Raw genomic sequence first — 15,116 nt, 5'->3', positions numbered from 1 at the left:
CCTATGAACCTATTACAGTTAGAAAAAAATATTTAATATACTGCTGTTTTATTGTGTTTATATTGTGTTTATATATTTTGCATTTGTATGATTATGTCATAAGATTTCAGCAGTTTAACAAAAGAAATATATTTTTCAAAATTCCTCTAGTGCGTGTGTGTGTGTGTGTGTGTGTGTGTGTGTGTGTGTGTGTGTGTGTGTGTGTGTGAAGCACGTGCTTACAAAATTATATATATATATTGTATATCATATATGAAGCATAATATGACCAAGAACATTATAGAACAAGACTGGGTTTTTATTTTCTTCTCAAATTACAGCTCTGTATTTATCTCATGATGGAATGAAACCTAGAAAATAAAGTAAAATGAGAAAATTAAAATCATGTGATAATAAAATACCATCTCACAATTTCACACTAATATTCTCATTGCACAACTTTCATTTTATTATTTATTTGAACATAAATGCACCTGTCCTATAATGACAAAAATTAAATTAAAGTGAATCACACTACATCAGTCTGACTTCATTCATATAGCAAAATATTTTTCCCTTGCAGAAATAAATTCTAAATAGCAATTTAGAATGACAACATTTACTGACTCCTTTTAAAAGAAATACAGTGAAATAATGGAACATTGTTATGGCAATACATTTTAAACTGAAAAGGGTTGATTATATTTGGGGGTAAAAAAAATCATTTTTTTAAAAAGGTTTACAAAATAATTGGAATGAATATAAAATGTGTTAAGTAAGTGCAAGTTCTCAGAAATTCAGTATTGTGTATACAAATAATCTATTTCCTCTTCTGTATATTTCAATAGTCAAAGTAATAAACTAAATAACGTATTTTGTGTATTGATAGCATATGATATTTGTCAGTTTGTTTATTTATTTACAGAACTGGAACTCTTTTCTCAATGGACCCATTTCAAGTTCTGCCAAGGAATATAGGAACAGAAGAGTGACACTAGACAAGCAATCACAAGGACAATAAAAGGCAGCCATATACACCTTTAAGCAGATACACTTTTAAAGTTTTCCCCACACTTTACAGGTACCTAATAGTGTTCATCTTTCAAATTAAGTAGGGCCGTACGTAAGATAACCCTGGTGTAAGAGAATTAAAAGAAGATACCACAGAAGTTCTTACATAGTATTTCATAACGGTGATTACAAAAGCTAAAAAAAAATAGCAAATGTCTATAAATGACAAATCTGTTATAGTATCATGTAATATAGTAAGAGCAACATATTTGCCTAAGTATAAAAAGACTTTCTGTGAAATTCATAGCCATTTAATTAAAAATAAGGACAGCGCGATCACTCACACCACTGAGAATACAAACATGCAAATACTGATTGGGTGCAAACATTCACCTTTATTAATTTTTCATGACATATTCCCAGGGAAGTATTAAAATAAATGTTACACATGCACACACACACACACACACACACACACACACACACACACACACACACACACACACACTAGCTTCATTCATGAGCTAAGTAAAATAAGTCACCTCAGGATCACAGTTTGAGGTATAACTTTCATTTTAAGAGCAAAAATGTACTTAAATTGGTTATGAGTGAAGGGAGGAGGAAAAAAGTTTGTAATACACAAAAATAAACATGACTAATGAGGTAAGCACATACCACTTCATCATTTATACCTTTCTGACCAGTATGCACAGCCACTTGCAAATATATGATGGGTATTCCTCATCCTTACTTATGGCCAGATTCGATAAAGCCTACATGGTCCATTTCTACACAGTAGCACACTGTTTTTGATTCAGTAGCCGGACATACACCGTGTGTAGCACCGCACAAGCAAGGTAAACACTGTGGCATGCCAATTACAGCATAAGTAGCTGAATTGCATGCTAATCAACCAATCCAACACAGTGGAGCTATTCAACAAGCTATAAAGTAACCATGTAGACTCAGTGCTGGTTTTCACTGCAAATTCCAAAACCTTTTGGAATGCAGCCACAGAAAGCAGTCTACATGTAAAGAATGTTAGGGGCTGCTGCTGCTTTAATTCATTTGTATATGCAACAGACTGAAGCCTATGCTGCTGCCATTGTCAACAGACCTAGGCCAAGAAGGAGAGGAGCTTTCAGGTCCCATTTAACTTTTCACAGCCTACATGATATGGAAATTGTAGAGCACTACAAGGTGCATAGGGATACAACACAGGACCTCTGCAACTTCTGTCTTCCTCAACTCAGAGCCAGGGCCAATTGAAGGGAACCCATCCTAGTGGAGACAAAGGTATGTGTAGCACTTAGAATCTTAGCTACAGGTACCTTTCAGAGAACAACAAGGGACATGTTGAGGGTGTCACAGGTATCATCATTCAGGATCCTCAATCAATTCCTGAATGCTATGCTCCAACATGCCAGTGACCACATATATTTTCCTCGCACTCCTGAGGACAGGTCCAGAAATGTGTAGGAGTTCTACTGTATAGCACACTAACCTGAAGTACTGGGTGCAATAGATTGCACCCATATAGAACTTAAGACTCCACCCAGGGAACAGGGTAGGGTGTACATAAACAGAAAGGGTTACAACTCTATTAACTGCCAAGTTATGTGTAATGCCAAGGGAATCATATTGAATGTGTGTTCTGGCAACCCTGACAGTTACCACGACTCACATATCGGGCACACCTCCCAACTGTACCAGATGTTCATTGTGGGAACATCCAACAGGGTCATTTACTGGGGGATGCAGGTCATGGCTGATGACACCCTTCAGAACTTCACACACACACACACACACACACACACACACACACACACACACACACACACACACACACACACACACACTGAAGAACACCATAATGAGGCATACCCTCAAACCAATAATATCATAGAGCATGTGCTTGGGCTGCTGAAGTTAAGGTTCTGGTGCCTAGATACATCTGGAGGAGCCCTGCAGTAAAATCCATGGACATGTACTAAAATATTCACAGTATGTGTCATGCAACACAACATCATCCTGAGAAAACAGCCTCAGTAGGCTCAACAAGGGGAATGAGCACAAGGTCACCACAGCCCCAGGTAGATGAGGAGCCAGAGGGGGAACCACCAGGTGCAGTGGGTGTAGGCAGACATAGGTTTTCTCAATATGCCCTAATTTTGGCTAAAAGACAATGCGTAGTACACTCACTGACCACCTAGGGGCCTAATGTATGTATATATATATATATATATATATATATATATATATATATATATATATATATATATATATAACTATTAAATAGATTTGTCTTCATTACATTTCAGCATATGCTGTATGTACCTGACAAAATGCAAGCATACTTTCTCAGGTTCATTAATCCTCTGTGCAGAAATATCCCAAAGTAATAGCCTCTTTTCTGTGTTCTCCACATAAACAAGTCTCCTCGCCTTCAGTTTCCCTAGCTACCTGGTTGCCTTGTTAAGGAGTAGATTCAGGGCTGTCAGCACACTGAAGATGCAAATGAGGTGTAAACTTATTAGAACTGCTGAATCACAAATTCTTGGATCCATGTAGGAGATGTAAACATAGTGCAGGTACTCCCTCAGTGTTTGTTTTTAATGGATTGCAACTTTGAATGATTACTGATTGGGAGAAGAAAAACACAACAGCACTGCAGGCTGCCTTACACCCAGTAGGTGCGTCAGGTTAGATTTACAAAGCATTACATGTAAAGTTGGAAATATAAGTAAGCAGCACACAATTCACAGATTGTGTTCAGTAACATTCAACCTGCCCTTCATTTCTTGGCAACTGCATATATTATTTCCAGTTAATATCCTCACACATTTTAAGGCCAATGGTACAGAATGGCTTACATGCTGCATGTCTCAAATTACTGGTCAGATAACTGAAGAATGACTGACAAACACAGAGAGGTAAGACAGAGCTGTATATTTGCAAGCAATAACCATAACAGGTTGTGTGATCACTAAATGCACTACATCTAAAAATAATATATGTACTAATAACAGCTGTATGGTTTCATATTACTGTAGAAGATGTTGCAGTTGGTTGTGTGCAGAATGATTTCAATTTTTGCTACAAAACTGAGTGTGTGGCAAAGAGGTATAAGCCACCCATCCTGTGTTCTGAAGGTTCATTGGAGTGAGAGTTCAAATCTAGAGCTCTGTAGACATATCTCATGAAAAACATTATTTTTAGTGTGTATGTTATAGATTTATTTTACTCATTTCAACTACTTGCCCCTTTTTTGTATTTTCCCTTTTCTGTCTTTGTTTTTTAATTTTTTTGTTGGTCAGTGTTTGCATGTCAGCACAAACATGGGAAATTGGGAAAATGAATATTGGGTTTGGTTGTACTTATTTTGTTTGTCAGAACAACTGGACCACCCAAAAACAGGCAGGAGCCAGACAGCTAAAAATAAAAACCAAAAACATTCTATTAAGTCTATTGGGCACCATGCAAACCCATTAAGTGGCATTCAGTGGTGGTTAACAGATATACCTTAACAATAATTAGTAAATTAGGGACAGTCAGGTAACTAGTCCTGTGGCAGCAGGTGTAACTGTAAAGCTAAAATACAGATGGTCTGGGTTCTAGTACAGGTTGTGCAAACCTTTTTTTTTTACTGTTGTGACATTGCAGTTTATAACAATGAACAGAAACATGGACAATGTTAGTTCAACTTTCTTGTGACAACAGGTCCTGGGTTCTAATATAAAATATAAAGGATATTCCATACACTTTTACTTTTGTTACACTGACATTTACAGTATATTAACTCGCACGTATAACACTTTAGATAGTGGAGCTGATATTAATTATATGTATGATGGATGAGACACTATTATTTTTGTCATATTAACCTTCAAATTGCAATTATTGTATTCTTCACTGCTTGGCACTGCTGATCTCCACTTACCATCGTGCAAACACTGGGCTGTGTGTACTCCAGTAAACCTGATAAACAGAATTAGCAGGAAAGCATCAGTCTCCATTGATCTAGGTCTGCTGGTAGACTTGGCTGGCGTTAGTGAGTATGGTGCCAAGTTTAGGGCACAGAGGTGGAGTGTCCAGGAGTCCAGGATATTTATTGGACTCCTAGTAAAGCACCACAGCCAAGGCTTCTGCAGGGGAGCTATTCTGACTCCCAGTGCAAGTCAGAGGCTTGGAATACTTTAGCCCAGTCTGTATCTAGTGTCACTGATATCCTGCGAACTGGAGAGCAATTTAGGTATCATTTTAATGACCTACAGAGGAGTAAGAGGGATACTCCAACCTTCAGTTGGAGGAATTTAGGACTGCAGACATTCCATGGCTGTGTAAGTATCGAATAAAGAGAGTACTTGTAAGACTTAGAAAGCTGAATATAGGAAAGACTGGTGTGCATAATGGTCTTCTATTCTGTTCTGTTTTTTCCCCAGCAGGCAGGGATTGTGAGTTCAATGTCTGGGACCACAGTGAGAGTTTGGAGAGACAGAGAGAAGTAAATGGTATGTATGCAGCAGAACAGAAGTGTTATTTTAGCATTAAAAGGTAAAGATAGCTTTTTGATATTTTATACAGTTGTATCAATTGAGCATTCATGTCCCAAATGCAAAAGCAAGTATACTTGCATTAGTCTGTAGTACAAATCCATTGTAAGAGTCAAATATTAGATTTTAATCAGAGGCTGTGGATTCAACTACCACAATACACAACTATACCATACTATTATTTCTTCAATAATATTTACATTAAATTAAAACCTCTATAGCAGTCACACAAATGCCCTGCTGTAAATTGTAATCTGTATAATTGGAACATGCATATGTGCAATAGATGCACATTTCCAGGATTGCTTGCAGCAATCTGTAGTATAGTGTGTATCTCTTAGTAGATATACTTAATTGTAAAACTTAAAATAATAGAGTTGTATAATTGTATTAATGCATTGTATGTTACATGTGATGGTACTAATCTTATTTCTTTTTTCTCTCACCCCAACTGTTATCTCTCCTTTTTCATTTTGTTTATTTTTGTTTTATTTTACTTTTAAAATTTATTTTTATTTTATTTTATTTTTTTCTTTTTCTTTTTATTGTGTCATCAAAATGTGTCCCTATCATCCATGTGTATCACATCACTAATTCTTCATAGCACAGTGGGATAAGCCAGCCCCAGTGGATCAACATGTTGCCACTCCACTGGCTCCAGCACCAATGCACAGCATGTCTGGGAGCCAATCCGGCAGCACTGCCTCTGCTACCTCTGCACACCTACACCCTCAGGTAGTCATGCCCTGGGTACTGATTCAGTGGTACCCTCTGGGAGCAGTGGCAGAGGTGGTGAATCACCCGTAGTGAGATGCCAGGGATGGTGCATAAAGTGGTGCACTGCACCACTGGTGCACACTTACGCTGGATCGTGAGGCTGCTTTCCCTCATGTTCCAAAGGAAGAGTAGGATGAGACATCAAGCACTCCAGCCACGTGCAGAGTAAGATGATGGTAATGATAGTCCAATGGGTGTGGACTCAATTCTCACTGTCTCCAAGCTTGGTGGCTATGGCCCAGGTTGTCCTCACCTTCACCTCGATCATGGAGTCCACCAACATTTTGTGTCCATCACCATCCCTGTCTCTTGTCTTGTTTGCCTTGTCTGTCTGCAATTGCTTCCTCACCTGTTCAACTTACCTGACACAGACATACCTATGTCCCTTCCCCAACATTCCTCTCTCTGTCAAATAAAAAAAATAAATGGGAACCTGTCCCACCAAAAAAAAAAAAAAAAAAAATCATCCCATACATAGTTCTGCATTTCACACACGTGGCATTTTGACAAACTTGGTCCAATTAGCTATACAACATGATTGTGTTGTGGTCACCCTTCTCTCTGAAGGTGACAGTCCAAATTCAGTTAATATTCTGCAGATCAGGTTTTACTGTTGAAGAAATATATAGCTATGGTTCTTTCCTTCCTCCTTCCTGCACATTCCTGTATTACTTTCCTTTTGTTCTTCCCCCTACTTGCTCCTTATTTCACAACTTTCCTGTATGTTTGCATAAAGTTTCACACTGCACAACAATGTCAAGCGGCGGTGAGCAGCGGTACAATGCTGTGGTTATCTCTGGTTAAACCCACTGCACTATGCCAATACACAGCAACAGAGGCACTATAAAGAATTCATGTTATTGCATTATACTGTTTGATTATACTGTTTGTTTATTTAAAAATATTATACATACATGGATTTAAACCCAGTGTCATCTGGGCTCAAAAAGAAATGTGTCAGTGCATTTACACCTGCTGCCATAGAGGCAGTTAAGCCGCAGGTGTGTTTCATAGGCACAGTACTAACAATCAGAGTTTAGTAATGCGGCTTACATTTGCCCATGGCTTAACAATGCACAAACAGAGAAAAAATTACTGGAAATGTCTGTCTTGCATGAGAAAATCGGTCCCCTTCAGATCATTGAACAGCTATAATGTCGACACGTGTATTGCTGAGATGACAATATCGTGCCTTCAAAACATCAAACGGTTTGCTTGGAGATCGCCGTTGGAAAACTTGCCACTCATTTCAATGTAAGTGCAATCTCAGAGTTGGTATATTTAAGTAGCAAGGGATGTGGGGGCCACAGGGGGCCATAGCCCCCCTGCTGCAGCAAAAAAAAAAAAGAAAGAAGTGTTTTTTTTGTTTGTTTTTTTTTTTTTATTTAGGGTCAATGTTTTGCAGATACAATGTTGTTGTTTCAGCCATATGCATGTCGACATTATGGCCATTTGACAATCTGAAGTAGACTCGTGAAACACTTTGCTAACCACTGAGCAAACCCACTGCTTGCTGCACTATGGAGAACTAAATATTATTATCTATTAGTGCAGTTTTCTGTCCATTTCCTGTTTATGATGTGAAATTACATGTATAAACATAACAAACTGAAGGTCCTATCTAACAATATGTCACATATTTACAATACAGCCATGTGTTGCCCCCCCCCCCCCCCCCAGGAACTGCAACCCTGGTTTCTCAGTACTTGTTCCACACATATATCAACTGCACTACCTGAATTAATTTGTTGTGTGATAGTAAATGCACATCAGTCTAGTAACATGCAGAGCTAGAACTATTGACCCATAAGTCTAAACAGCCTTTTCTGCAAGTCCATGGAAGGAATCATCGTGGACCTTATCCATGGAGACATAGATGACCTTCCACACACTTGACACAACCCATTTTGGTTCTATTAAGGGTAGAATTTGCTTATTAACTCTAGTGGACTTCTCTGACAATGACTCCAAACACCTGAATATGGGATAACAGGACATACTGCCCATATGGATTTATCCAAGTCCTTTGACACTATCACCATTCAGGTATCATAAAGAAAGTCCCTCATCTGGAGAGTAACCCATACATTACTAGATGGATAGCCAACTGGCTCACCAAAAGAATGCACACTGTCAAAGTTGGGAAGTACACATCCACCACTAGACCACTTACCAGTGAAATACCACAAGTATCTGTACTGGGTCCTCAACTGTTTGGAAACAATTTCACTGTGAAGTCCAGACAAGCTAGATGGCCTGTGGCTTGCCAAGTTTGCAGATGACTGTCAGCTGGGTGCACTCATATTGAGTCCCCCATTGATGCTAACATATTACAGAATGGGCTGACAAGGACAAACGATTGGTGCCAAACCCATGGACTGACCCTTAAAGCAAAAAATGTCTTACTGTCCCCTTTGGCAATGAAGTACTCCCTGCTAATTATGATATAAATAGCACCCCTGTAAGCTCAAACACAGTGCTGTGAGACTTGGAAACACATGCTGATAGCAATCTACACTTTACTCACTATGTGTCCACTGTGGTGAAACACACATTCTTCATTGCACACCTCATAACTAAGGGCATCACATCCAAGACCAGGGAATTCAGAGCTCTGCTGTACTCGGCCCTTATCAGACCACTAATTGAGTACAATGCCCCTTACTGTCTGCACCTCACCAGACACCTGCCACAACTGAAGAAACCACAGAAGTTTGTGACTGGGAAAATCCAGAGCCTCCAAAGGATGATATACATGGAAAGACTGAAATACCTGTCACTGTACTCAGTATCATGCAGGCTACTGAGAGCTGTCTCAGACCCTGCCCAACTGGAAATGCTGGATATCTGTAAATCAAATTGGGCAAGAATAACTTGCTCCAGGGATCTCAACCTAGCCTGTGACATAAACAGAACATGCTGGGGAGACAGATATATCTCCCAGCAATTGCCACTCCTATGTAATAGGCTCCCACTGCATGTGAAGCAGTGCTCTTCAATGACCCTATTCAAGTGCAACCTTCACAACTATATGGGTGATAGTAAATTCACCCTGAGTTGGCACCTATGTCCCTCATTGAGAAGGGCAATCAATGCTGATCACAACATCGCTCTACTAACAATGACCATCTAACTATGCTCAATAAGGGTATTTGTATTTTTATACATGTGTGTGTCTTACCAGAAGAGCAGAAGTGTGTATCCTACAATTACTGCTCCAATCCCATGGACTGACAGTATTTTGATATTTGTACATGCCTATACATCCATTTCATGCAGGCCTCCCAACATCTTCTTTCTAACATGCCCTACTGATGTCATCCACTAGAAGTTAGCCTGCAGCCTTGTAAAAGTCAGACTTGTGCCATGGAGCTTGCATAAAGTACTGTGTTTTGTAGTATGTATACTTAAGTAGGGGTTCTGTTCTCAGTGCAGCCAAGAGAGAGAGAGAGAGAGAGAGAGAGAGAGAGAGAGAGAGAGTGTGTGTGTGTGTGTGTGTGTGTGTGTGTGTGTGTGTGTGTGTGTGTGCGTGTGTGTGTCTAGACAGAAGAGCAGAAGTGTGTACCCTACAGTTACTGCTCCAGTCCCATGGATTGACAGTATTTTGATATTTGCACATGCCTGCTCATCCATTTCATGCAGGCCTCTCAACATCTCTATAACATGCCTTGCTGATGTCATCCACTATAAGTTGGTCTGCATCTTTATAAAAGTCAGACTTGTGCCATGGCACTTGTGTAAAGTACAGAGTTCTGTAGTCTGTGTACTTAGATAGGTAGATAGGGGTTCTGTTCTCACTGCAGTCAACTATGTGTGTGTTTGTGCATTTGCCTGATATTAGACAGGGTGCTGTACAAAAGCATGTTAGACTGTGCTCTTACCATTTTTTCTTCTCAGGCACTGCTGATGTCATTACCTAGAAAGTGTTGTCTGAGACACTCCAAGTCAGACTTAAGCTGTGGTGCTTGCCTTAAATACAGAGCTCTGTAGTCTGTGTACTTAAATAAGTAGGGGTTCTTCTCTCACTGCAGTCAACTGTGTGTGCGTGTTTGTATACTTGCTTGAAATTAGTGAGAACAATTTACAACAGGATGTGGGACATTGCTGATTTTGTGGCTGTGCAGTATACACATCAGAGCAGGGTCAAAGATGGCCTGTAGTCCAGGCAAATGTCACCTCATTCTTTCCAATACATATTTCAGAAACAGGGCTGTTAATCTATCCATGTTCATCATGAGATGGATTGTTGAACCTGTATGTTCTTGGTGTGAAACCCCCGTGGTCTGTCCAGCTGTCTGGTGTAGTACATCCAAAAGGAAGCATTAGACCCTATTAGTGTTCTAATGAGGTTTGAGTACAGTGCTGTTATATCATTCTCAGATCTGGATACAATGGCCTGACTTCTGAGGTGCACGACATAGTTTTTCCATACCACTGTGGAAACTTGGTCAAAGTTCAAAGTGTTATTTATGTGTGTTCTCAGATCTTCCACCACTGGTTTCAGCATAGGGGGGAGTGTTGTCAATGGTGTACTTACCAGGAAATTCCATTTGCATAAGGTCAAATCCTGACATTTTCTTGTATCAATTAGTAGACCATGAGGCTTTGATACCATTCATTTGTGTGTTAGCCCCTGTTGTAGTATATAACATCATTGGTGGACTCAGTCATTGCAACTGATATGCATGAATTAGCTAACTTGGTAAGCTGCAGGTCATATTCTGTAGCCTGGACTGTTGGAATATATTTCTCAACAGTCCAGGCTACAAGTTGTATTCTGTTGCCTGGACTGTTGAGAAATAGATTCCAAACAGTATAGGGCCCAGCACAGATCCTTGGGGTACACTAATGGTGACAGCTGTAATAGTAGAGGTTGATTCACCAATTTTCAAAATATACGGTCTGTCAGTGAGGACAATGGTTAACCATCTAGTGACATAAGTGTTAATCACAGCTAGTAGAGTTTGTCAATGATACCTCACTGGTAGATTGGGTCCAAACCCTAGGAGTGAGCAAGATAGGCAGTATGCACTGTCTTACCTTCATGCAGGTCTATCACAAAGAATCAATGGGCTGGGACAATACCACAGATTGCCTATAGTGTGACTCAGAACATACGCCTACCTGACATGGTTTGATACAAATTTCAACACACTATCCAGAACTATATTTCCATAGAAGGGTGAGCATCGACATGTATCCATCTAAGTGGGGTGGGCACAGCACTTGATGCATGTATGTATAGACACATCCTGACTCTCCTGATTTGTGAGGTAGACCAACATGTCACCATGGACCTTTTCTAAATGGACACTAGTATTATCCTAGCTGTGTGCAACAGACATGTGTGAGTTGTTGATGCTACATCTAAGTCTGTTACATCTGTCAGTTGATTCAAAGAGCTCATGAACAGCATGCAGGATGACAACATTATCATCCTGTGGAACTTAGGCCAAGGCATTCGAAATGAGTCCACACTGAAGTATTCATTCCAAACTGACAGAAGTGGCCATAAACACCTATATCACCAAATGGGTAGAACAGTGGATCATATACATGACATCTAAATATGTAGAAATGTGTGAAGTGACTTATATCCCATGTCCAGTGATCAAGCCTGTACATCAGGGCTGTCTGCTAGGCCATTTCCTGTCCATGATGTAAATCACAGATGTCAAGAATGACATACACATCCTGTGTCCTAACAGGTGTCTGAAGGACTACAGGTTGTGCACAATCATTGACTCCAGCTGTGATATTGGTATAATACAGACAGTATCAACACACACCAAAGATTGCTGACACAGCCATGACAATGCATGAGATGATTTGTTTCATTATGCAAACAAATGCACAAACCAAGGATCATGTAGACGCTACACCCTATCAGCAGACCAGTTGTTATGTGGCCTGTACCCTGGGATATATAGTATGTGGAACATCAACCAGCATGTGTCCACAGTGGTGAGTACCCCCTTGTATGTAACACAAATACTGAGTATGTGCAGAACATCCATATGAAAGGTTTTAATATCTTCATAGTGCACAGCCTTCACTACAATATCTGAATACAATGCACCCTTCCTCATGCCCCTTCCTACACATCTTCTATTTATGTGTAACTGAAGTGTACCACCTTTGTCACTGTGAGCTGTCACACATCTATTTGTGCCTACCTGTGTGTTAGTTTTGTTGTATAAACATTGCTGTCTGCTGGCACAGAACACCCCCCCTTCAAGGTGTAATACCCCATGCATGTGTAATATCTGTTTCAGTGATGCACTCAGTACATACATAGCTGTTTAATGATATTGACTGCCATGCACACCAGACAACTAGCCTGTAGTGATCATAATGTCAGGTGTCTCTCGTCACACCTCCAGCATATGTTAGTGTCAGGGGAGTGTGCTTCATTGCACTCATAGATTGCTGAAATGTCATAATAGTTGTACAGGTGTATTGGCATAAAACCATCTATGCTCACTCAGAATCACATGTGTTGAGTCAGAGGCATGACTATTACTGGTGGTATTTCTCTGATATCGTCCATGATTGTGCATGCTGGTTTTACTGTTGACCATGAGCCTGTATTTGTGTCCCACTTGTTGGAAGTTTCTGCTGACAATACAGGCATATTCAGGAAAATCAGTTTGCACAGATTCACCATATGCAACAACCCCCAACTGTATTTAACATTCTTGATAGATGTCATCTTCATTATTCATGCCTGGATGCTTATATCACACAGACATTTTCTCCACTGTTATGCCACCTTGTGTGACAGTCACTTAATATACATTTGTCACTGTGCAGTCCATAATGTGCCATGTGGAGATGTGATTAGTGTTCCTGCTGCAACTGTCTTCCTTTTACATGCCTTAATCTGTGGTACATTACAATGTTTCACCTGTCTTCCTTCCCGGTGTTCATCCCTAAATGTCATCTATGTGTCCCTATTTAATAAACACACTTCCATGATTGTGTATTATAAGTGGCAGCCCATGTATCCTTACAGATCATTTACACAACTGCCTGGAGTGGGATTTCACAATACTCTGCAATGTGTACACGGTCCAGTACTGTGCTTGGAACATATACATTAATATATGATAAACCTTGGTTATCCTTATGGCATTCCATACAATCCTGCTAACACAGTTTGCTCTGATGTAAATAAGTTCACTGTCCATGTTACTTTACACAGTTACCAACCAGAACCCCTACTTGTTTACGGTACACTTCATGAATATGCATTAAGTGCTGCCTCACACCGTGCACCATCGCTTAACATCACGCAAACATGTAAACTCTGTCTAGGCTTCATGCAAATCCTACAAGGAGTTTTTTGAATCCCAGGGTAAGTTCTTCATCAGTTCCTTTCCACAAAAAGAGCATTATTTATTTATTTATTTATGTATTTATTTATTTATTGTGTTTTGTTTACCAGGAAATTCTGACTGGTCAAACAACCCATTCTCAGAAGAGGCCTGGGGAGAAAAGCTGCACATAAAATACATATTTACAATGAAACAACAAGAAGAATTAAATACTTTAGGCATTACTTTGCAGGTGGTATTGAGACATACAATGACATTTATCATGTACCTTGGAAGTTATATTATTTTACATAAGTCAAGGACATGTAGACATACAATAGCTGGAGATACAAGAGCAATGGTAATGCACATAAGTTCAGTGTATTTGTATTGACATTAATAATGTAGGATACAACTAGAGTAGGAACAGGAAATAGAAGAGGAGGAAGGGCATAAGCAGAACCAATCAAGTAAAACATAAGTAGAAAAAGTTCTGATAGTGGTGAGGTTGAGATAACAGTAGGTAGGTAATATGATGAGGTGGGTAAGGAGGAGAGGGTTACAAATGTAGGTTAGTTGGAGGAGCGGTAGTAGGGATGAGTTTAAGACAGGGGTAAGAATGGTGAAACTCAGGGTGACTGATAGAGATATAGGCAATGGAAGAGAAACAGAAAGAAAGGTGGGTTTAGTCAGGGTGGGAACAATGGTTATAGCCAAGAGGAAGTTAGGTGTTATTTTAGGTTTTGTTTGAAATGTTATTTTATTTTAGGGTGGGTGGGATGGAATTCCCATGTTTAGCAACATAGGTTGAGTAAAGTGAGTCACCTCCACTGTTATGAGACTTGATCTTGGTCAGGAGATATTTGTTCTGTGAGCAGAAATTCCTAGCAGGGAACTAATATTTGAGGAAGTTTTGTAGTGATGGGCAAGTGCTGTATTTGTGAATTATTTTGTGGGCACTTAGCAGTTTGGAGTAGGTAAGGTAATTAGATAGTCTGAGCCAGTGATGTGTTGCTAATATTTTAAGTTATCATCAATTAAGACACCAAAAATCTCTGTGTTATAAACTGTTTCAGTTGAGTATTATTTGCTGATGTGGTGCTGAAAGATTGTTTCTGTGCTATCAGAAATTTGGGTAAAGACAGCATTCATTTGGTTTCTTTAGCATTTAGGAGTAGTTGGTAGTCATTTAGTCAGGCCTCAGCTTAGGAAAAGGAGTCCTGGCTCATCTTGTGAAGCAGTGGTAGATTTGGTGCAGAGCGTATGAGTGTGGCATTGTCTGCATATTGTACTAGGGTGGTTCCTTTGGTAGCTTTGTGGAGATTATTAGTGAATGTGTTACACGGTAAAGGGCCTAGAATAGACCCCTGAAGTATGCCAACAAAGACAGACAGAAAGAAAGAGCGATCTTGTTTTCATTTTACAGCCTGGAGCCTGTTAGCTGTGGAACTAGCTAAGGGATGGATAGGAGAGTCTTAGG

The 15,116-nt window shown here is 39.7% G+C and overlaps 1 protein-coding gene across 1 annotated transcript in view; it reads right to left on the bottom strand.

Annotated features, from left to right (window-relative positions):
• Positions 1 to 206: 206 nt before the first annotated feature.
• The window catches only part of LOC122812286 (signal-regulatory protein beta-2-like), a 509,565-nt gene continuing 494,655 nt past the window's right edge, over positions 207 to 15,116 (bottom strand). The window contains exon 5 of the mRNA XM_044084687.1: positions 207 to 350. Within this exon, the coding sequence (XP_043940622.1) occupies positions 334 to 350 (17 nt within the window). The 3' untranslated portion in view covers positions 207 to 333. The remainder of the gene's footprint in view (positions 351 to 15,116) is intronic.

This window comes from Protopterus annectens, chromosome 9.part0 (genome assembly GCF_019279795.1).
Source record: "Protopterus annectens isolate FY-2018-M chromosome 9.part0, PAN1.0, whole genome shotgun sequence".
Lineage (NCBI taxonomy): Eukaryota > Metazoa > Chordata > Ceratodontiformes > Protopteridae > Protopterus > Protopterus annectens.
This window is presented reverse-complemented; position numbering and strand designations above follow the sequence as displayed.